An 18,696-nucleotide genomic window follows, 5' to 3' on the forward strand; every position below is an offset into this window, starting at 1 on the left:
GAAATAAACAATGACATATCATCATTTTTTAAGTTGAAATGTTTGGCAAACAATTATTTATTTCCACATCCATCAGCTGTGGAGCAAAACAATTACTCTCTACCAACTCCTGAGGGAAATATCTAAATGCTCCAGTATGTGCAGCAGCTAGTCTACAGATAACTGTGTCTGTTTGCTGTTTGTTTTTACAACTTTTCTCTATGAAAACGACGCTATGAGAGCACTGAGAATGAACCAAAACAGTAAAGTTTCAGCCGGACTGCAATGAGCTGAAACACTGTAAAGCCGAGAGGAGCTGCAGAGTCTCTGATAATTCTCTGTAGGTTCATCACTACAAACCACAACCAATACACACAAAATACTAATTAATAATATTAATATCATTCCTGGACAGCTAGGTAAGCAAATCGAGCGCACCTTCTCTAGAAACTGCAATAGCTTACGTCCAAACCATAGACTGTATATAAGAAATGGACGTAACATCCGTGATGTCACCCATTGGTTTGTGGACTGCTGCTCGGAGGCCAATAGTATCGGATCTGAGCAGCGCCATCTTGAAAATTTCAGGTGCATGCTGGGAAAAATAAAAACATGGATTCTACTTATATGGGCATCAGGAGGAGCATGAGGCGCCCTCCTGAACCTGTGAACCAATCAACCTGTCAATCACGACGTAGCCACGCCCTAATGCATACCCTGCTTTATCATCACATATAAAATCAGGGAGGCCAAAATGTCCCAAATGAACATCATACTGCATTGAAGAAGACTTTAAACTAGCGATTGAGACCATATACACATTTTGAAAACGTTTACTGAGGTTAGAAATCAAGTGAGAAATTGGTGAATTCTCCATTGACTTGTATAGAGACGGAAGTCCTTTTGACACCAAAACAGTCGCCCCCTGGTGGCCTTTTGATAGAATGCAGAGGACTGGAACTGTGGTTCATATGTATTCCCTCAGCTGAGAGTCTGACACACATGATGCTACTTTCAAAGGAGATGATCAGTGAAAAAGTCTTTTTAAGATCATTTCAAGCTGAAACTGTGAACAGAATTTGGTCCAGACGTAGGCTATTGCAGGTTCTGGAGAAGGTGCGCTCGATTTGCTTACCCAGCTGTCAAGGAATGATATTAATATTATTAATTAGTACTTTATGCGCACGTTATAGCTATATTGTGGCCACAATTTATTTATTTATTTGACCAACAGAGCGGCTCCGTATCAAAGACAGTATTAACCGGAAAAATTGGAAAATCACGTCAACACCACAAAGAATCAGTGAACAAGTTGGAGAAAGTTTATATAAACTAGATTAATGGAAATGGAAAACACATTTCAAACAGGCTGCATGCAATTTTAACCAAACTTTTGTCTCTTTGGCAGCAAGAACAATTGAGGCAAAGAAGTGATTATTTATGTTTGGCTGTTTCTCGTTGGCCAATTTAAAGACATTTGATTTAATTTGAGTCTGCAGTCCACAGAAGAATCTCCCTGCAGTCATTTATACTTAGACAAAGGGTTGATTGTCATTTCGTTGTCACTGACACACAGCTGTGCAGCGGTCCAGCGGTCCAGCGTTCCTGCTGCACCACCAACATACACAGTTATTTATCCACACACAGGCTGAAGTGTAAAAGAAACCTACTGTAACTGTAGAGGCCATCCGGTGCAGGAATGAAGGCTTCGATGATCTGCTCCACTTTGTTCTGTTAAAGAAAAACACACAAGATTGTTTAACCCTCCTGTTGTCTTCGAGCCAAGGAAGGAAGGGAGGAAGGAAGAAGGGTGGGAGGGAGGAAGGAAGGAAGGATGGAAGGGAGGGAGGAAGGGAGGAAGAAGGAAGGAAAGGATGGAGGGAAGGAGAAAGGATGGAAGGGAGGGAGGAAGGGAGGAAGAAGGAAGGAAAGGAGGGAGGAAGGAAGGAAGGAAGAAAGATGGAAAGGAGGGAGGAAAGAAGGAAAAAAGAAGGAAAGGAGGGAGGAAGGAAGGAAGGAAGGAAGGAAGGAAGAAGGAATGAAAGGAAAGAAGGAAGGAAGGAAGGACAGAGGAAATAAGGAAGGAGGAAGGAAAGAAGGACAGAGGAAAGATGGAGGGAGGGAGGGAGGAATGAAGGACAGAAGGAAGGACGAAGGAAAGAAGGAAGGAAGGTAGGAGGGAGGGAGGGAAGGAGAAATGAAAGAAGGAAAGAAGGACAGAGGAAAGAAGGAAGGGAGGAAGGAAGGACAGAAGGAAGGAAAAAAGGAAGGGAGGAAAGAGAAAGGAAGGAAAGAAAGAGAAAAGGAAGGAGGGAGGGAGGAAGGACAGACAGAAAGAAAGAAGGAAGGGAGGGAGGAAAGAAGGAACAATCAAAAGGACGACACAAAGTGTTTGCCCCCCAATGGACAGGTATTGATTAATGCCGCTTTGATTGGAACAAGCTGCAAATAATCTACAATCAGTTATATTTTATCTCCTGACCTCGTCGTCACAGCTGCAGCCGAGGTCGTGGGTCACGGCGGCATCAGAGTTGGACGTTGGTATCGGAGCCGTCACTTCCTCTGGCATGCTGGGAAGGAACGGCGGGTTTTTCAGCATGTCGTTCAGGCTGCCGTACGTGCCGTTGTTCGGGGCTGGCTTCAGTCCTAACAAGTCTGCGGCAGTGAGTTGATACACAAAAAGAAAAAGAAAAAAAACTTTGAATTGAAACCAGGTTTCATCTTGTAGTGAGAACAACATCACAAATGACCTCAAACACATTTTTGAAGTGCTTTAAACTCAACAAAACAAGACTAAAAACCTAAAAGCCATAACTTCAACTACTACACAGTCGCCCTTAAAGTTGGAATACTTTAGTTTTCAGACACATTCCTCTTTTTATTTTCTATTTATATATATCAGTAATCACCTTTGACCAGGTATAATACTATTGATCAATACAATTTTGAAAATATATACACTTTATCTATCAAGAATAAATCACATTGTCACAATCATTTCATGGAAAGAGGTAAAAAATATTTTATTCCAACTTTATTGGCGACGTGTATGTATATTTAACAACATGTTACGTAATTTTTTTAGGATCCCAGCCAGCATGTCCATGTGGGCCCCATGAGGGTTCAATTTGGGCTGCAAATATGGATCCCAAATGGGTTTGTCCACAGTTTCCATGGTGACCCCACCTGTGTTTGCCCATATGGGCTTCAAGTGGGTTCTGACCGGGTTTCAGGTGAGGCCCAACTGGGTGAGACTCATGTATGTTTGCCCATATGGGGTCTAAGTGGGATCAGAACTGACTTTAAATGGGACCCATGTTTCTGAAACAATATGGGGCCCCTACAATTTGCCCTGTTTTTACCCATACCCGCTCAGCCCTACTTATATCCCTCATGGGGCTCATACAGTCAGCCCACATAGGCTTCACATGTGGGGCCCATGTTACTGAAACCATGTGGGACCTGCAAAATTTTCCCAGTTCGAATCCATGCTCACTCAGTACCAGTAGCCCACATGGACATGTTTGCTGGGATATGAGGCTCAGAATACATCCAATGAAAATGTGGTGTTCCTATCCAAGCCAGCATATAATAACATCACTTTACAGAATGTTTTTACTACTAAAGTCACGGGAATTCAAACATAAATTATCAAATTCAAACAAAATCAACAAAAAATATATATTCTCACCACACATGACGTTGTATAATTCTATATTTTCAAACTCCGGCACCATTTTCTGGTACTTAAAGTATGGACCGTGGCCCATGAAGATTGTCTAAAGAGAAATAAAAGAGAATTGTACACATTAAAATGGGAAAAGTTCAGCAGTTTTGTAAATTAGTGATAAAATGCATTGATTTTGTAAGACTAAACTAGACTAAAATGTTGCTAGAAGAAGCAGTTTGCAGATGATGTGGTGGTGTTTTCTGCAGTACAATAACAGTTTTTACAGCCTGTAGAAGAGTCACATGTGTTGGGTTTATTAGGTACTTTTAGATTTTCAGTAAAGATAATTGTGTTTAGCATGAGGAACCTTTAAGATAAGCTTTTGATTTGGTTCTGGGGCCATTTGTTTACATTCAAAACATCTACAATGAAACAGGAGTAAAGACAATTTGGGGGGTATTTTGGGGTTATCTCAAAAAACACATAAGCAATAACAAAAGCATTATAAGGCTGGTATAGTATAGTATGATGCAGAAGTTAAAAAGAAGCATAATGATAAAGTCAAAGAAACTGTAAAACCACACAGTACCCTCATGCTGGTTATCTTGTTGTCGAAGCCGTGGTCACCAAAGAATCCACATCGAGTCCTCAATCTTTCAGGCATTTTCCTGAAACAAGTGCAAAAATATCATCTTTAAATTATTTTCCAACAATGAACTGAATCTTCTTGAATCTTTAACCAAAATAAAACTACACAGTATGAGTCTATCATTCTTCAGAGTTATTGTATATCTAAAGACTTCATTATTGTTTTGTTTGTGATTTATGTGAAGTAGCTGCTGTAACATTTCTAATCAATCTACCAAGGCTTTGATTTATAGCCTGATTGTACAGATGTAATAATTAATAACCTTTGTGTCGTCCTACCGGGTCAAATTGACCCCGTCTATTTTGACTGTTCCTTCTTTCCTCCCTCCTTCTCTCTTTCTTTCCTTCCTCTCTCTTTCCTCCCTCCCTTCCTTCTTTCCTTCCTCCCTCCTTCCTTTCCTCCCTCCCTCCCTCCCTTCCTTCCTTCCCTTCCTCCCTTCCTTCTTTCTTCCCTCCATCCTTCTCTCTTTCTTTCCTCCCCCCTACCTTCCTCCCTTCCTTTCTTTCCTCTGTCCTTCTTTCCTTCCTTCCTCCCTCCTACCTCCCTTTCTTTCCTACCCTCCTTTCTTCCCTTCCTTCCTTCCTTCCTTCTTTCCTTCATCCTTTCCTTCCTTCTTTCTTCCTTCCTTCCTGCCTTCCATCTTTCCTTCCTTCCTTCCTTCCTCCCTTCCTTCCTTGACTCGAGGACAACAGGAGGGTTAAAACACCACGTGTGACAGAGTCAGTAATGGAGAGACTACCTGGCGATGTGCCACTTCCTCTCCATGAGCAGGTGAACGTCCTCGATCCTGCGGTTGTTGGCGTAGTGAAGCCTCTTGGGTAAATTCTGCTTCAGGTAAGGCTTGAAGTGCTGAGTTGGCATTTTACACTGAAACAACAAAAGCAAAGGTGAATGACCTGATCTCTCACTTTCTCTCCCTCTGTCCCAACACAGACAAACACAGGCGACTCTGGACAGTCAGCAGAGTTTTTTTTTTTTACTGTAATACTCACAGTGAGATTTGCAACCACAACTTTGGGGTCATCTGGAAAAGGAGTAACAGAATTGTTAGAATTGTTTAATTTAATAGGGGGAAAAACCAGCTGATGCAATACTCTTAAAACCAGTCATCATCATCTCACATGTGGTGGATTTGGGGTCGCGGGGTCGTATTCTGCCCAGCGAACCCGGGATCAGCGTGATTTCGTCTATGTTGAGCGGGTAGCTGCTGAGAAACTCTGTCCTGTCACAGTGAGCCTCCTCCATACCTGAGAGACAAGAAGAGAAGGTGTTTATTATTATTAAAGGGTCAGTTCACCTAAAAGTAACATGTTTTTTTATCTTCTTTTCTGTTCATGCTGAGAGTTTTGAATTTAGATAACAATATTTTGACATATCGGCCTCTGAAACATACTCTGAATATACAGTAGGTGGGTGCAACTTTGATTGCGCTCCTCAAAGTGTAGGAAAGTAAAAATGTGAACTGTTAAGTTAACAGTAACGTGTCTTTATTAAGAAAAAACATCCCAGTTAGTCGAGTAGAATCTCAGCACTGGTCAGCAGTTGTTAGAGGAACCATTTCTTTAGTAGAAAGATGACTGGATGTGCCTTCTAGGTATAAAGTATTTACAATAAGTACAGGCAGGCAGGCAGGTAGGTATGTAGGTACGTAGGTAGGTAAGTAAGTACATACAGTTGTGGTCAAAAGTTTACATACACTTTGCTCCAAGTGACTTTCCTGACTTGTTGAAGTCAATGATTCGCTTTTTCAGATCCGTGCTGAGCTCCTTTGACTTTCCCATTGTAGCATTTTTCTGGCCGAGTCTAATGACTGTATCAAATTAGCCCTATTTAAATGGGCTCAGAGAAGTCCCCAGCTGTAGTCAATCATAATCACTCACAAGAAGTTAAGAGGCCATGCCATGAAACTAATTTAATTGACAAAACATTGTAAATAACCAAAATTGATAATTCATGTTGCTGTATGTATATTTTTGACCCAGCAGATTTGGTTATATTTTCAGTAGAAAAGCAGTTGGTTGGTTGGCAGTTGGTTAGCTTCTGAAGAAGGTCGAAACGTCATGCTTTATTAAAATTATACCTGCATGGGATCTCCTGTGGTGTGTGGACTTTTCTTTTTACTCACATTTTCAGTAGACCCATAATAAATTCATAAAAGAACCGAATTTCATGAATGTTTTTTTGTGACAAAGAAGTATGTGGTCCAATCACTCTATCACAGAAAAATAAGAGTTGTAGAAATTATTGGAAACTCAAGACGGCCATGACATTATGTTCTTTACAAGTGTATGTAAACTTTTGACCACAACTGTAGATAGGTTGGTAGGTAGGTAAGTACATAGATAGGTAGGTAGGTAGGTAAGTACATAGATAGGTAGGTAGGTAGGTAAGTAGGTAGGTAGGTAGGTAGGTAGGTAAGTAAGTAAGTACATTGATAGGTAGGTAGGTAGGTAGGTAGGTAGGTAGGTAGGTAGGTAAGTACATAGATAGGTAGGTAGGTAAGTAAGTACATTGATAGTTAGGTAGGTAGGTAAGTAGGTAGGTAGGTAGGTAGGTAGGTAAGTAAGTAAGTACATTGATAGGTAGGTAGGTAGGTAGGTAGGTAGGTAGGTAGGTAGGTAGGTAGGTAGGTAAGTAAGTACATTGATAGGTAGGTAGGTAGGTAGGTAAGTAAGTACATAGATAAGTAGGTAGGTAGGTAGGTAGGTAGGTAGGAAGTTGGTAGGTAGGTAAGTAAGTACATTGATAGGTAGGTAGGTAGGTAGGTAGGTAAGTAAGCACATTGATAAGTAGGTAGGTAGGTAAGTAAGTACATAGATAAGTAGGTAGGTAAGTAGGTAGGTAGGTAGGTAGGTAAGTAAGTACATTGATAGGTAGGTAGGTAGGTAGGTAGGTAGGTAGGTAGGTAGGTAGGTAGGTAGGTAGGTAGGTAGGTAGGTAAGTAGGTAGGTAAGTAAGTACATTGATAGGTAGGTAGGTAGGTAGGTAAGTAAGCACATTGATAAGTAGGTAGGTAGGTAAGTAAGCACATAGATAAGTAGGTAGGTAGGTAGGTAGGTAGGTAAGTAAGTACATTGATAGGTAGGTAGGTAGGTAGGTAGGTAGGTAGGTAGGTAGGTAGGTAGGTAGGTAGGTAGATAGGTAGGTAGGTAGGTAGGTAGGTAGGTAAGTAAGTACATTGATAAGTAGGTAGGTATGTAGGATAGGTAGGTAGGTAGGTAGGTAGGTAGGTAGGTAGGTAGGTAAGTACATAGATAAGTAGGTACATTGATAGGTAAGTAGGTAAGTAAGTACATTGATAGGTAGGTAGGTAGGTAGGTAGGTAGGTAAGTAGGTAGGTAGGTAGGTAGGTAAGTAAGTACATAGATAGGTATGTATGTAGTTAGGTAGATAGGTAGTTAGGTAAGTAGGTAGGTAAGTACATAGATAGGTAGGTAAGTAAGTAAGTACGTAGGTAGGTAGGTAGTCTGCAAAATAGGCTGAAACATGTAAACAATCTGGGAAGGTAGTTAGGTATGTAGGATAGATAGATTTAAAGTGTTTGAGGTCCTAATGCAGCCTCTGCTGTAAAGGTTACTCTGGGCTCGTACCGTGGTCTCCCACGACGATGACATTGACACAGCGATCCAGGTTCATCTGTTTCAGGCCGTTCATCAGCTGCCCGATGATGTTATCGATCTCCCTCAGCGGGTTGTCCAGCTGAAGACCAAACAGGATCAAACACAATGATAAAACACACTGGAGGTGTCTGTGACAGTTTTAAAAATGTAATGATGTCTCCATTCTGACTCTCACCTCACTGCTGAGCGGTCCCAGTCGATGTCCGAAGGTGTCGGGCTGCTCTGAGTGGACGGCATAAACATACGGCCTGTGGACAGAGCAGCGAATTAAAAGATAAAACACATAAAACCTTCTTCACCTGCTGCTTCACTACACTATGAATACACTTATCAGCTCGTTGACCCCGTCATTGACCTAGCATCCGCTCTACACTCCAAATACTTTATCTTTTATCTGAACATAGACACTTTACAGCTCACTGACACTCCTAAATAAAAATAAGAGCACTTAGAGTCCATGTAAGAACAACAATAATCTCTTCAAATCCCTTCAAGACATATCAAAATACTCTCAGTAAAAAAGTTGAAATACTGGACATAAGAGGTCTCCTACTTCACTGTAAAGTCCATTCTCAGTGTTTGTGTATTGGAGGCTTCAGGTTTCCACATCACATTTGTTTAAGTGGGATATTTTTCATTTGTGCTTTTCCTGCCAGCATTAGGTCAGATATGCTTATAAGGTGCTGATTGTTAAAAAGAAAAGGCTGGATTTCTTTCTGTATTCAAGACAAAAACTATTTTTGGCAGCAGGAGGACACACCTCACATCATCGGGTAAATGCAGCCAGCGCAGGATAGTCAAAATCCTCCTCTCCAAAGGAATCACCCTGAAAACAGAACATGGCAATTAATGATTAAGAAGAAGGATGTCAGGTTAAAATAAAACCTACATTACATGACAAATAAAACAGTTTCCTCACAGTATGAATCTTTAATGCTTGACTTGCTGAGTTCAAGTTACTACAAACATTTTGTGCTGATTTTAGATTTTTCCCAGAATGAAGACTGCATTTCCCATGAGCCTCATGTCGTAAAGATCGAAGTAATGCATTATTTGTTTTGGAAGCATGTGAGACATATATAGGCATCATGAGTAGGTATGCTCGATATTGACTTTATCCATTCCCATATTCCCCAACTCCTAATTTCCGATATCGATATCACCCGATACCGATATTTGCAGGCTTTTTACACCAAAACTCTGTTAATATCGGAGGGCCGATAATATCGGACATCCCTAATCATGAGGACTGTTTCATAACCCGTTAGACGTTCATTGTAGTGACTTATGACCAGAAACACATTAGGATAATCTAAAAAAAATGTTTTGGTGCTACAAACGAAATTTCGTTGTGTTTTATATGCAATGACAATAAATAAATATCTAAAATATATAGAAAACCAGTCTAAAATCTGTCTTTTACCACTTTGTCTTATAGTTTCTGTCTTAAACAGGCAGGATAGTAATATAGTTATCTAATTTGCACCTTAGTAAAACATGTATGTAATATATTTGTGTCTCCACCAGCATATGTTGCCCCTTACGATATTAAAATGGTCATAATGGTAAGCAATTCAATGAGAAGTTATACATTCTTTATTTTCCTGGTTTCTCAACAGATTTGATCATTTATATCAAAGTATAAACCTACTACGAGCTTCAGTTCTACCAATTTAAGGCCCATACAACTGAACAACCACCTTAACCAACCATGCTCCTAACAGCGTGTTAAAGAGTCTGTATCTCCTGGTGTAAGCTGCCTGTTTAACGGTTAAAACAGTTGATTTTTGTCTTTTCTCTTTCTTTTTTGTTGCTCTGGTTACACAAGGTTCATGGTAATCATTTCCGATCAGTGGAGCTCAGTGTCTCAATAAGCTGGTGTTTTTTTTGGGATGGTTTCAGCTTTCAATGAATCCTCTGTTGTGAGTGAGCATGTGTGAAGGTATTGTGTTGTGTCTGTGTGTACGTGTTAACTTGTGTTTAGTCCCATTGTCCGTGAGTCTGAGGATGTGACGAGCTGCTCAGCCTCATCTGCCCTCGTGATCGTTAGGTCATGGAGACGCAAATGTAATCTGAAACCAATCCGTCTGCGCTGTCGTTTTAAATAAATAAATACGGAAAGCCTTGTTACAAGCTCTGGATATAAGAGTACATTTAATTCTTGCCTGATTATTTTTTGGTTTAACCCTCCTGTTGTCCTTGAGTCAAGGAAGGATGGGAGGAAGAAGGAAGGAAAGGAGGAAGGAAGGAAGGAAGGAGGGAAGGAAAGGAAGGAGGAAGGAAGGAAGGGAGGAAAGAAGGAACAGTCAAAACAGACTAGGTCAATTTGACCCGGGAGGACGACACGAAGATAATCAACATTTTAAATTACATGCTAAAGCCTTATTAGTGTATATCTCAATTTTTGGGGCATTTTAGAGTTTAAAAAACAGCCTGAATGCTCGAATAGACTGAAAACTGCAACCGTAAACTGGCTTTTCGAAATGTGTCTTTGTTCATTTAAACATGTCTCAAGGTTTTGACTCCAAATATCTCTTATTTAGCTGTTTTAGAGGTTTATAAAAGGGGGATTTAAAGAGGAAAATTAGCTATTTTAATGCTCTTTAGTCGCTATTTTAGCAACATTTGTTTAGCAGTTCACCCAAAATTATGCAAGAAGTCTTTCAAGATAACAACCGCAATCATAATGTTTTCACTAATCAAATAGCACCATTTATATTAGTAAGATTTTAAATTAAGATGTATATTTGACCAGTAATTGTGGCTCCATTGATGAACAATGATAAGACTTAAATTGGTTTTGTAAGTTACCAGTTCAGTGCTCAGTTCATACTCTGAAGCTATTGAAAAATATTCCAGTACTAACTTAAGTACCAAGGCCAGAAGAAAGTGGCTGCTTTCACTCCTTGTTCCTGTGCTGTGATCCAGATCTGTAAAAAAACACACAGAAACAACACAGACTGATGATTCGGAGTCTAATGGGGCTCATAAACTGTGTGAGAGAAACATCTGAAGCACAGATCATTTATAAAGACCTCATCAGTCATAAATAAACACGATTAATCCATAATGAATCCTTCAGAGAGCAGAGAGAGTTTGTTTTCTTAGTTTTTTGAGAAAAAAAACTACATAAAAACTCGTGGTTATGGTCCAATGTTACATAAAACAGGAGAACAAAACTATTTAATATTATATTAACCCTCCTGTTGTCCTCGAGTCAAGGAAGGAAGGGAGGGAAGAAGGGAGGAAAGAAGGAAGAAGGATTGAAAGGAGGGAGGGAGGAAGGAAAGAAGGGAGGAAGGAAGGAAGAAGGAAGGAAAGGAGGGAGGGAGGAATGAAGGGATGAAGAAGGAAGGGAGGAAAGGAGGGAGGAAAGGAAACAAGGGAGGGGAGGCAGGAAGGACAGGAAGGAGGGAGGGAGGAAGGGGGGAAGGAAGAAGAAAGGAAAGAAGGGAGGAAGGAAGGGAGGAAAAGGAAGGAAGAAGGAAGGAAAGGAGGGAGGAAGGAAGGAAAGGAGGGAGGAAAGGAAAGAAGGAAGGGAGGAAGGAAGGATGGAGGAAAGAAGGAAGGAAGGAAGGAAGGAAAGAAAGGAGGGAAGAAGGAAGAAGAAAGGAAAGAAGGCAGGAAGGAAAGGAGGGAGGGAGGAAGAAAAGGAAAGAAGGAAGGAAGGTAAGGAGGGAGGGAGGAAGGGAAGGAAAGAAGGAAAAAAGGTATGAGGGAGGGAGAAAGGAAAAGAGGAAGGGAGGTAGGAAAGGAAGGAAGGAAAGAGAGAAGGAAGGAAGGAAGGAAGGAACAGTCAAAACAGACGGGGGGTCAATTTGACCCGGGAGGACGACACGAAGGTTAAATGTGATAAATTTTGGTCAAACACAATAACTCAGATTTATTAAGAAGGCCTGTGATGTTGAACTCCTCTTCCTCCTCCTCCTCCTCCTCTGCAGTCTACTCACAGGCTGCCCTCCCCACCAGCGATGGTTCAGCTTCTCTCTGGTGCGCAGGCTGAACGTGGCGTTAAACACCGGGTCGTGCATGGTGTTCCCCACAATCCCATGGGACTCTGGGTAAAGACCCTGCAGGGAGAGATCTCACAGTTAATCTCCCGCAGCAGCATAAACAGTAACAGTCTGCAAGGACCTTTCCAACATAGAAATCGGTAAATGTGCATTTACTTAGCCTACTAGCCTTAGTCTCCTGGGTACATTTGAGTACATATTAACAGCCTTGTTTTTCTGGAACTACATGAGGCGTTCAGGTGGTACATGTTGTGACTTACTGTTGCTAGAGTATATAAATTCGGGAAGGTCTTTGATGGGTAGACGGGTCGCATGTAGGGCGCCGACGTACCACATGATCCTGAGAGGAAACAAACCTTCTCTTTTAGTATTAAACTCAATAAAAACATATTTTAAGAGCTTAAATCAGAAAAATAACAAGTGAGGAAAGACGTACTGAGTTTATGGATGTTAGGGGTGACAGATTTCCCTTTCTTCAGGTAGGAGTTTCTGAACCCGTCGACAGACAGCATGATGAGGGGAGGACGGATGAAGCTGATGGAGGAGGGATAAAAGAAGAAAAGAAGATCATCCACCTAGAGTTCTGCTCCGACATCATGACACTAAAACCAGGAAAGAGCTGCAGCAGCATAAAACCATCTCTCAGTTTATGTTGAGTCTCAGTCAGGCGGGCAGTTCCAGTCTTCCAACGCGGAAGTAACTTAAAACTGCATTCTATCAAAAGGCCACCAGGGGGCGACCGTTTTGGTGTCAAAAGGACTTCCATCTCTATACAAGTCAATGGAGAATTCACCAACTTCTCACTTGATTTCTAACCTCAGTAAACGTTTTCAAAATGTGTTCATGGTCTCAATCGCTAGTTTAAAGCCTTCTTCAATGCAGTATGATGTTCATTTGGGACATTTTGGCCTCCCTGATTTTATATGTGACGATAAAGCAGGGTATGCATTAGGGCGTGGCTACGTCGTGATTGACAGGTTGATTGGTTCACAGGTTCAGGAGGGCGCCTCATGCTCCTCCTGATGCCCGTATAAGTAGAATCCATGTTTTTATTTTTCCCGGCATGCACCTGAAATTTTCAAGATGGCGCTGCTCAGATCCGATACTATTGGCCTCCGAGCAGCAGTTCACAAACCAATGGGTGACGTCACGGATGTTACGTCCATTTCTTATATAAAGTCTATGGTCTCAGTGAATACCAATTACAATCAAACTGTTGATTTACATACTCAGGTTGCACCATTAAAACATAAACCTGCAACAACTGATGTTTTGTCTGCTAGTTTTCAGTCCAAACACTTTGTGAACTCAACATTGACACCTTTTAAGTTGGTTGATGCTAATTTACAGCAGATAATTAAAGCTGCAGTAACCCCTTTTTGGCCACTTTGGGGCAGCGAAAACAAGTCATGAACACAACACTGACATATCATCATGTTTTAAGTTGATATATTGAACTTATTAGCAAACTGTTGCTTATTTATACATCCAGCAGTTACTGATCAACATTATCATTCATTAGTTCATCGTGTTCCTGTCCACCTGCTGAATGTAAAGTCCAATATTCTCTCTCTTTTAGCTCTGTTTTTACTCTCTACCAACTCCTGAGGGAAATATCTAAATGCTCCACTATGTTCACCAGCTAGTCTACAGATAACTGGGTCTGTTTGCTGTTGCTTTGAGAGTGAACCAGAACAGTAAAGTTGCAGCCAGACAGCTAAACAATGAGCTGAAACTCAACTATAAAGCTCTGTAAAGCTGAGAGGAGCTGCAGAGTCACTGATAATTCTCTGTAGGTTCATCGCTATGAGCCAAACCAATACAAGTAATGAGTAATTTAACATGTTGCTAGAAAACTTCTGTAACGCCACTCAATTAGAAACAACCAAATATGTAAATAGAAAGTCACTGTAGCATCATGAGATTTCACATAACTTCCAAAAATCACTGTTTTTTTTAGGCCTAAATTTAAGGGTTAGGGTTAGTGTTGCCAGTCCACAATTCACTTGACTGTATAGATACTTGTAGTAACTAATGTAGCCTCAAGCTGAGATAAGGAGCTATATAAAGGTCTGCTAACCTCACTTCTTTCTAACTCCACACTCCCAGATTGTTCTCATTTTATCATGACCTCTTCGTGCTCTCTTGGTGTTTTCAGTGTTGTACTTCTGTGGTTCATTCCTTTTGGTCACTTGGCTTTGTTTATGTATACGTGAGTTGTTGTCTGAAGAGAGCTGCACTGCATCTTTTGTTAGCCGATGTTTACTTGGGTTTGTGTTCCAGCGTTTTTCTTGGATGGTTTAATGTAAGCTGGGTTGTGCAAGAGTGTTTTCGGGTTTTCGATGTGCTTTGTTTCCCGTCTATGTTACTGCATCTCCTCCCAAGCACATTTTTCCCTCCACACCTGCACTCCATCATGTTCGTTTGCACAACCCTGCCCACAGTGTTAAGTCTCTCCAGCTTTCCCACCTGTTCAGTATCAGTGTCATCAGGCCTGCACTGTGTCCAGTGTCCTCCCAGTCTGCCCTCGTCTAGTCACCTGTTCCCCATCAATGTATTCATTCTGTCTGTATTTAAGTCACTGGCTGTGTCTGAGATCACTCTCTTATTCACTACTCCCTGTATGATAGAGACTAAATAGTTTAATCAATGAGATCAAGGTTTCAGACACTAACTAATTGTCATAAATATGTGTCATCATCATCATCATCATCATCAGCTGACCTGTAGGAGGGGAAGGTGGGGTTAAGGGGTAATATTTCAAGAAAAATCTCTGAATTTCTGAGTTAAAGTTGTAAATTCATGAGAAAAAACTCGGAGAATAATAAGTCATCATATTTAAGGGGTCTACATAGTGGAGATATTTAAATACTGCATTTGGTTTTTGCTCCGATAGCTTTTTGGTATTTTATCCACAATTCCAAAAAATAAACACCATTTTCTTCAGCCCTGTTTTTGCCTTCAGTCTCTGCATTTGAGTCCACCTGCTTCGTTATCCATGACACATTTTCAGACTTATAGTCATCAACCTTAGATGACTTTACTCAACTTGAGGCAATTTATTAGATTTCACACAGCTCTCCGTGGATCAATAAAAGGCTTTACAGCTTTTCACATGGAGTTCCTGTTTAATAATCAGACTCACCCTGCAGGACACTCTGCGCTCTTGATCTCCTCACATTCTCCTTGCACCCATGAAGTCTCACCTCAGAAGAAAAGCACAGCAGAGAGTAATCAGGACCTGCTTTCATGCACATTTCTAGATGTCAATGTTAAGATGTCATAATGAGTACCTTTACAGAGTGACTTGAAGTTGGAGCAGCAGTCTCCTCTCTCCACGCAGTCCTCTGAGCAGTGGCAGGCATGATCATCATTCCTCTCCTCTCCACAGCGATCCTGCGTGCACTCAAACCCCCCCGCTGAAAGACAAAAATCACTCACTTATCACTTAATTATAGTGATTATACTGCTATAAAAACAAAAACAAAAAAACATAGCATTGAGTTTTGAAAATTCAAATCTCATGTGCTCACTCTCTGTAACAAATTATCCCATTAGAAGCCAACCGGAGGTCAGATCTGGTGAAAAGTAGTTCATGGACTGGATTCATTTGGAAAGAGTTTTTGTTTTTGAAAACGTTCCAGGGTTGTCTGCTTAATGTTTTCAAGATGAAATCGCGGCTGCACTTTTTTCACTGAGCCAAGATGTGAATTAGCATCAGAGGAAAAATTTCATATTGGCTCACTGGGGGAAAAGCTGATGCATTTGGCCTTTGTCCCTGTTATATCAGCAACAGCACAAAGCACAATGCACCTCATGTTGTGTACACTGAGCTTTTTAAGATTCAAGATTCAAGATTCAAGACAACTTTATTAATCCCTTGGAGATCAATTCATTTAACAGCTCGCACCACAACATACTCGTATACATAAATAACAAGATAGAAAACACAGAAGTAAGAAGAAGAGTTGGCAGCTGTGTGCAAAAGTGCAAAAATCAATGTGCAAAGTCAGAAGGTCCTATAGTAAAAATGCACCACAGTATCCATCTGCACACTGCAATAACAAACCGATACAACTGGACCTCATAAAGATTTGTTCAGCAGTTGGACAGCAGAGGGGATAAAAGACTTGGAAAGTCGGTTACCCTTACATGCGGGTTGGGCATAGCGACGCCCTGAAGGCAATAATGAAAATTCACTTCTTAAGATATGCCCGGAAGAATCCTGGCAAGTACTGTAGAACTTCTATTCTAAACAAATTGAGTAGTAAATATAAACACTTTGTTATTATCAAGAGTAGACTGTATTAGTAGTTTCTGTGTCTCATACAAGTGATTCAACTTTTCCATGGAAGTTACTTCATTTGTTTGCCTTGTAATGACGCCTTTCTCTTTTTGGACTGTAAAACCATGAGAGAAGAGCGCCACCTACAGAAACTTTATCAAAGCAAAAATCCTTAACAACATTATAAAGTGCACAAAATAAGGAGACTTATACCTATATCATGCTTTTAGTCATTTTCTTTTCTTTTTATACTGTTATAATGTTGGATGTCTGTGTTTAAAGATGGTCAAAGTTGCAAAATTTGAGGTGAACATATGTAGAAATGTTCCCTGGAAGTATAAAACAAGGCCTCAGCCTGCTCTGAACACTGTGTTTGCAAAGTTACATCTACTCCCCCATCGAACCGACACCAGATTGTTTGCACATGCCCAAAAAACGGCCGTCTATTCCATAGTCTTTGTCGCTACAGTTGTTCCCTGGGTTGTTTGTGTTGTCCGCCCCAGTTCAGATCTAACTGGGGCTCAAATACATACAGATGTGTTGGAGAACTTTATATTTTGAGTAAAGAACAACTAAAAAAAAGGGGTAAAATTTTACTGCTACCAATCAGAAGAGAGTGGGGCAAGAGAGGAAAGAGACAGTTCCAGACAGAGATAAATGGTAAATGGACTGTACTTATAAAGCACTTTTCAAAGCACTTTTACACTGCATGTCACATTCACCCATCCACACACATTCATACACCGTTAGCACAGCCATTTGGAGCAATTTGGGGTTAATTATTGTAGTGTCCGGATTGCCCTTATCCTGTGATTAACTTGAGACGTCATGTCTTTGTCTTGTATATCTTCCAAAAGCGTTTTACTTAGGTTAAAGGTTAAAAGTTAGCTATAAATGACGGGCCAGAGGCTGTTTTTCCAGACTGACCATTTGTTTAGAAGGTGGAGTTTTTTTAGGAACTATATATAGTGTTGTAAGAATTGGAGAGAGAGGAGAGAGACTCAGATTGGGACCACGACTCTCTCCAGATTGGATGTTTGACACTGTTCTCTTTTGTAATAAAACCTTTAAAATATACAAGTGAGACGTGTCAATTTGAGGTGAACATATGTATAAATGTTCTCTGAAAGTATAAAACAAGGCCTCAGCCTGCTCTGAACGCTGTGTTTGCAAAGTTACATCTACTCCCCCCCCCCATCGAACCGACACCAGATTGTTTGCACATGCCCAAAAAACCATAGTCTGTTCCATAGTCTTTGTCGCTAAGGTTGTTCCCTGGGTTGTTTGTGTTGTCCGCCTCGAATACGTACAGATGTGTTGGAGAACTTTATATTTCGAGTAAACAACAAAAAAAGGGGTGAAATCTTACTACTGCCAATCAGAAGAGAGTGGGCGAAAGTGAAGAAAGAGACAGGATCTGAAACGGCCTGTTTCAGACAGAGATAAATGGACTGTACTTATAAAGCACTTTTGTTTTTTTTTTGGCCCCTCAAAGCGCTTTTACACTACATGTCACATTCACCCATCCACACACATTCATACACCGTTGGCACAGCCATTTGGAGCAATTTGGGGTTAAGGACACATCGACATGCGAACTGGAGGAACCACTCTACCTCCTAAAGCCACAGCTGCCCTAAAACCCAAGTAAACAGGGGCTGAACTGAAGGGGCAACACATTTTACTACTAATCCAGTAGGAATGGGAATGAATTTGGGATGAATTCGCAATGCATTGTTTCTAACATAGTTGCATTGGTAAAATAACAATTTATTCATATGTAGAAATTATGGAATTAATTAGATATTTAGTTTGATTAATCCTCTCTGCTTCAGCCACGTGTTGCTAAGTGCTACGGTGGAACATTTTGGCAACATCTAGATTTATTGTTCTTCATATTTGGAAGTGGAATACGAAGCATGTGCATGTTAACTGGAGACAGAGAAACTACACTACAAAGGACTGGTTAGGGTTGATAAATGAAATGCTCACTAAGCTGCAGTACAAATAGAAAGGAGAAACAAATATGTCACTTTTGAGTAAATTCATGCCATATTGAATTTGCATTGCATCATTCTTTTGAACTGCATTGATCCAGCCATGATGTTGATTGATCACACACACACATACTGTCCTGCAGCCAGAAATACTGACAAATTGAGCTGGAAAGAAGGAGCTGCCAAAAAAGATCTCCATCAATTCCACTGTTTAACTTCTGTTTGGGAAACTAAAGCGTCCAGCTGTTTTAGGAAAGTATTTAGCCTTTTTCAGGGGAACAAAACTATATTTCTGACCCACTTCTTTCAAGATTCCCTTCAGAGTGCCAGAGAAATTTTAGACAGTAGTGAAAGACACATCTAAGACACAGTTGGTTCTGATCTTTTATGGGATTTGTTGACAATTGAATAATATTATAGACCTGCTTTTTTATTTAAAATGCAAAGACAAAGAGTAGGGGAGACCGGGGCTGCTGTCACATT

General features: G+C 40.6%; 1 protein-coding gene across 1 annotated transcript in view; it reads right to left on the minus strand.

Annotated features, from left to right (window-relative positions):
* The window catches only part of enpp2l (ectonucleotide pyrophosphatase/phosphodiesterase 2-like), a 71,052-nt gene that overhangs the window by 42,676 nt on the left and 9,680 nt on the right, over positions 1–18,696 (minus strand). The window contains exons 4-19 of the mRNA XM_062435530.1: positions 15,225–15,350; positions 15,077–15,137; positions 12,368–12,465; positions 12,192–12,271; positions 11,869–11,988; positions 10,793–10,848; positions 8,679–8,744; positions 8,094–8,166; positions 7,889–7,997; positions 5,420–5,545; positions 5,291–5,322; positions 5,038–5,165; positions 4,239–4,317; positions 3,671–3,758; positions 2,462–2,634; positions 1,650–1,710 (exon numbers count right to left, since the gene is read on the minus strand). Coding sequence (XP_062291514.1) covers positions 1,650–1,710; positions 2,462–2,634; positions 3,671–3,758; positions 4,239–4,317; positions 5,038–5,165; positions 5,291–5,322; positions 5,420–5,545; positions 7,889–7,997; positions 8,094–8,166; positions 8,679–8,744; positions 10,793–10,848; positions 11,869–11,988; positions 12,192–12,271; positions 12,368–12,465; positions 15,077–15,137; positions 15,225–15,350 — 1,476 coding nt within the window. The remainder of the gene's footprint in view (positions 1–1,649; positions 1,711–2,461; positions 2,635–3,670; positions 3,759–4,238; positions 4,318–5,037; positions 5,166–5,290; positions 5,323–5,419; positions 5,546–7,888; positions 7,998–8,093; positions 8,167–8,678; positions 8,745–10,792; positions 10,849–11,868; positions 11,989–12,191; positions 12,272–12,367; positions 12,466–15,076; positions 15,138–15,224; positions 15,351–18,696) is intronic.

Source organism: Scomber scombrus, chromosome 16, assembly GCF_963691925.1.
Source record: "Scomber scombrus chromosome 16, fScoSco1.1, whole genome shotgun sequence".
NCBI classification, from domain to species: Eukaryota; Metazoa; Chordata; class Actinopteri; order Scombriformes; family Scombridae; genus Scomber; species Scomber scombrus.